General features: G+C 65.2%; 1 protein-coding gene across 1 annotated transcript in view; it reads right to left on the reverse strand.

Annotated features, from left to right (window-relative positions):
• Nucleotides 1-3,648, reverse strand: part of IGFN1 (immunoglobulin-like and fibronectin type III domain containing 1) — a 30,918-nt gene that overhangs the window by 10,619 nt on the left and 16,651 nt on the right. The window contains 3 exon segments of the mRNA XM_010831127.1: nt 254-395; nt 969-1,093; nt 1,547-1,654. Coding sequence (XP_010829429.1) covers nt 254-395; nt 969-1,093; nt 1,547-1,654 — 375 coding nt within the window.

A 3,648-nucleotide genomic window follows, 5' to 3' on the forward strand; every position in this document is an offset into this window, starting at 1 on the left:
AGGAGGGGCCTCAGGGAGTCTGGGGAGCACAAGGCCCGGGAGTCAGGGGTGGGGGTCCCCGGGGGCTGGACCTCCCCGAGGACATGCTGACGAGGAGGGGGAGCATTCGGGCTGCTCGTTACAACAGCATCAACCTCTCAACGGAGAGCAAGACTGGACGGGGGCCGCAGGCCTGTGACACGTCCAGACTCTCAGCCCTGGCGCACGTCACTGGCTGAGAGCCGCCTATCGGGGAGCGGGGGCCGGCCCTCACCGTGGACAGTCAGCGTGGCCTCGCTCTCCTGGCCGCCAGCTGCAAAGCTGTACCTCCCGCCACGCGTCCCGTCCGCCTGGGCGATGACGAGCCTGTGCGCCAGCCCGTCCTGCTCGAAAGCGACTCCGTCCTGGGCGCTGAGCTGAGAACGAGGCCACAGAAGGCCAGTCACCCACCCCGTGCAGCCCCTCCCAAAGCTGGCCAGGGCCTGTTACTGAAGCTGCGGGAAGGAACGCCCGTCCATGCTCGGCAGGAGCCAGGCCCCCGTTTAGCGTATCCTTAGCCGTCCAGCGACCTATGAAGTGGGCAGCACTACTGGCCCAGAAACCAGCTGAGGACGAAGCTGAGCTCCGAGCCCTGGGCCTACCCCCACTGAGGTGTTAGTGGAGGGGTGGGGGCTGCTCAGGGAGTCCGGAGCCCGAAGGACAGACTTCACCAGGTGCTGGGACAGGACAGCGGGTTGGATGGTAGCGGGAGGGCCAGGGCCCTGTCCGGGGGGCACTGGGTGGAGAACATGTCCACTCAAAGAGACAGCCCTTTCCAAACACACCAAGTTGTTGACCATGTAAACTTCTCCCAGAGTCGGCGCCGTTACAGCAAAGAGTGAAATCTCCTTCTTGCAAAGCCGCTGCTGTCTGCACCCCTCTGCTTCACTCAGCCCTCCCCCGCAGGCTGGTTGGCAAAGCGGGGGTCAGCAGGACCGGGGGGGCAGTACCTTGACTCCGTCCTTAAACCAGGCTCCAGGTCCCAGGTCACGTGTCAGGGTGCAGGAGAACACGGCGGCCTCCCCACGCTCCACCTCTGTGTCAGCCAGGCCCTGGGAGAAGTGGCCGGCGGGGCCTGGAGGGGCACAGCGGGGAGGGGTGCTGGGTGCCCAGGGATCGCCTCGCCCAGCTTCCCGCTGCACCCTGGGGGCCACATGTCCTGCCAGCAAGGCCAGAGCACCCCATTTTCTCTGCAGGGCTCAGGCTGGTACAGGGGGGTCTGGGGGCCCAGGGAGATGAAGGGCCCTAGGTCACCCAAGGGGATGTCTAGGTGACCAAGTCCAGTGCCTTGGACACAGGGGGTCAAGACAGACACCAGGAGGGCTCTCAGCCTCGAGAAGCCTGTGTCCCACCCGCGCAAGGAGGAAGAGTAGCCTCCTGATTGGAGAAAAGATCCCTGGAAATGGGGCTCAGGGATAGCAACAAAGTCCCGGGCCCAGAGGCAGGCCTGGGGGCGGCCCTGCACCCCGGTGTCCAGGGAGACCCCTGCCCCCACCCCCCAGAGCCAGAACAACGGAGAGGCACCTACCTCGGGCGTCCTCAGAGAAGCCACCAGTGCCAGGCTTGCGTCTGGATCTGGGGCTCAGGGTGGCGTCTTTCCTCCGGCTGTAGGCGTCTGATCCGCCATCTCTGCCAGCTCTGCCACTGCCCAGGCGGCTGGGGGACTCCCCAGGGTACCCTGTGTCCTCTCCGCCAGGCGGCTGCCCCAGGTCTCTGGCCTCATCCGCCCCACCTCGCTTTGCTGCTCCAGGATCGACCCTGGACCAGGTCTGAGTCCTGCTCCTGTATGGGCCCAGCCTCCTCTCTGCCACGCCGGCCTCATCCACCGTCTCGTACTCTGCCAGGGCCTCTGGGCCATGGACCCTGTCATCCTCAGCATCTAGGGAGCCCCTTCCTCTCCTGTGTCCTGCGCCCGGTGGACCGCCAGGCCCCTGACCCCATGACCCATCGCCAGGCTCTTTTCTGCCGTAGGGACCATCCAGGCCATCCCGGGCTCCCTGTCGTCCCGAACCCCCAGGCTTTTGAGAGAAGCCGTCCTCCCCACCAGCAGAAGTCCCCTTTCCGGGGACACCTGAGTCCCCTGGGCCACTAGCCCTGCTCCTTCCCAGACCCGAAGCTCTGCCATCCAGGAAGCCTGGGCTTCGCCCCCCACCAGCCTCCTCTCCGTCTGGAGCCCCCTCCCAGCCCCAGGAGCCGTCTAGCCTTTCTTGGGTCCCCCTGTGAATGGCGTCTTCCTCCTGGAGGGAGCTCGAAACCCAGGGGCCTGGGGGCTGGTCCCAGGCTCCAGAGCTGTCCTGGCCAAACCCCTGGTCTTCCCTGCCTGGGCCCCACACATGTCTTTCCCCGCGCCCACCAGTGGGCCCTGATGTGGATCTGCCCCTTTCTGCGGGCAACTGGCTGCCATCCAGACCCTGGCCTGCGCCCACAGGGACCCCCCGTCCGGCCCCCACCCTCTTGCCACCCAGCTGTGCGGCCCCGGCACCCTGAGGGGCCAATGCCCCCTGGACAGATGCCAGACCCCTGCCTGCCACCCCTGGACCTGATTTCCAGGAGTCCTGGTCACGTGTGGATTCCTGAGCAGCTGACTCTGCCCAGGCCTCACCCTGCAATGCCCCCCGATCATCAGGGACCCCGGAAGCCCCGCCCTCCCCACTGGGAGCCCCTCTGTGCCCGGGGTACCCCGGGAGCCCAGAGCCATCTTGCTGCCCTGTGATACCTGACTTCCCCTCAGAACTCACAGCCCCCCATGCCTCAGGGGCACCTGGGCGTCCAGAGCCCCTCAAACCACTCTGAGAACCCCGCCCATCTGAAAGCATCGACAGGCCTTCCGGAGCCCCCAGCATCCCTGCGCCCCTGGGGCCGTCCCCATGAGCTGCACCATCCACGGTACCCGGCCGTCCGGCTATGCCGGAGCCCAGCCCCGCACCTGCGCCTCCCACCAGGCCCGTCCCTCTGCCCCCCTCTGGACCATCCTTGGGGCTCGTGCCACTGTAAGGCCCCTCTGAGGCCGCCCAGTATCCGGAGCCATGCCCCATGGTCTCCTGGCCTCTGAATCCACCATCCTCTCCCACCCCAGCCAGTGAGCCTACTCCTCCAAATCCCCCTGAACCATCTCTGAAGCCCACCTCATCCTCTGGCCCCATCGCCACAGGTCCTCTTGAGTCTCCCCTGTAACCTCCCTTACTCCCTGACTCCATTCCCCTAGCCCCTGCCCCAACTTCTCCAGAACCCCCTAAACCATCCCTATAACCAGCCTTAGCCTTTGAATCAATACCCCCAGAACTCCCAAAACCATCCCCATAACCAACCTTAGCCCCTGAATCAACTCCCCCAGAACCCCTTAAACCATCCCTATAACCAGGCTTAGCGCCTGCCCCCATTCCTCCAGAACCCCCTAAACCATCCCCATAACCAGCCTTAGCCCCTGAATCAACTCCCCCAGAACCCCCTAAACCATCCCATAACCAGCCTTAGCGCCTGCCCCCATTCCCCCAGAACCCCCTAAACCATCCCCATAACCAGCCTTAGCGCCTGCCCCCATTCCCCCAGAACCCCCTAAACCATCCCCATAACCAGCCTTAGCGCCTGCCCCCATTCCCCCAGAACCCCCTAAACCATCCCCATAACCAG

The sequence above is a fragment of the Bison bison genome, unplaced genomic scaffold, assembly GCF_000754665.1.
Source record: "Bison bison bison isolate TAMUID 2011002044 unplaced genomic scaffold, Bison_UMD1.0 scf7180017864524, whole genome shotgun sequence".
In the NCBI taxonomy this organism is placed as follows: Eukaryota; Metazoa; Chordata; class Mammalia; order Artiodactyla; family Bovidae; genus Bison; species Bison bison.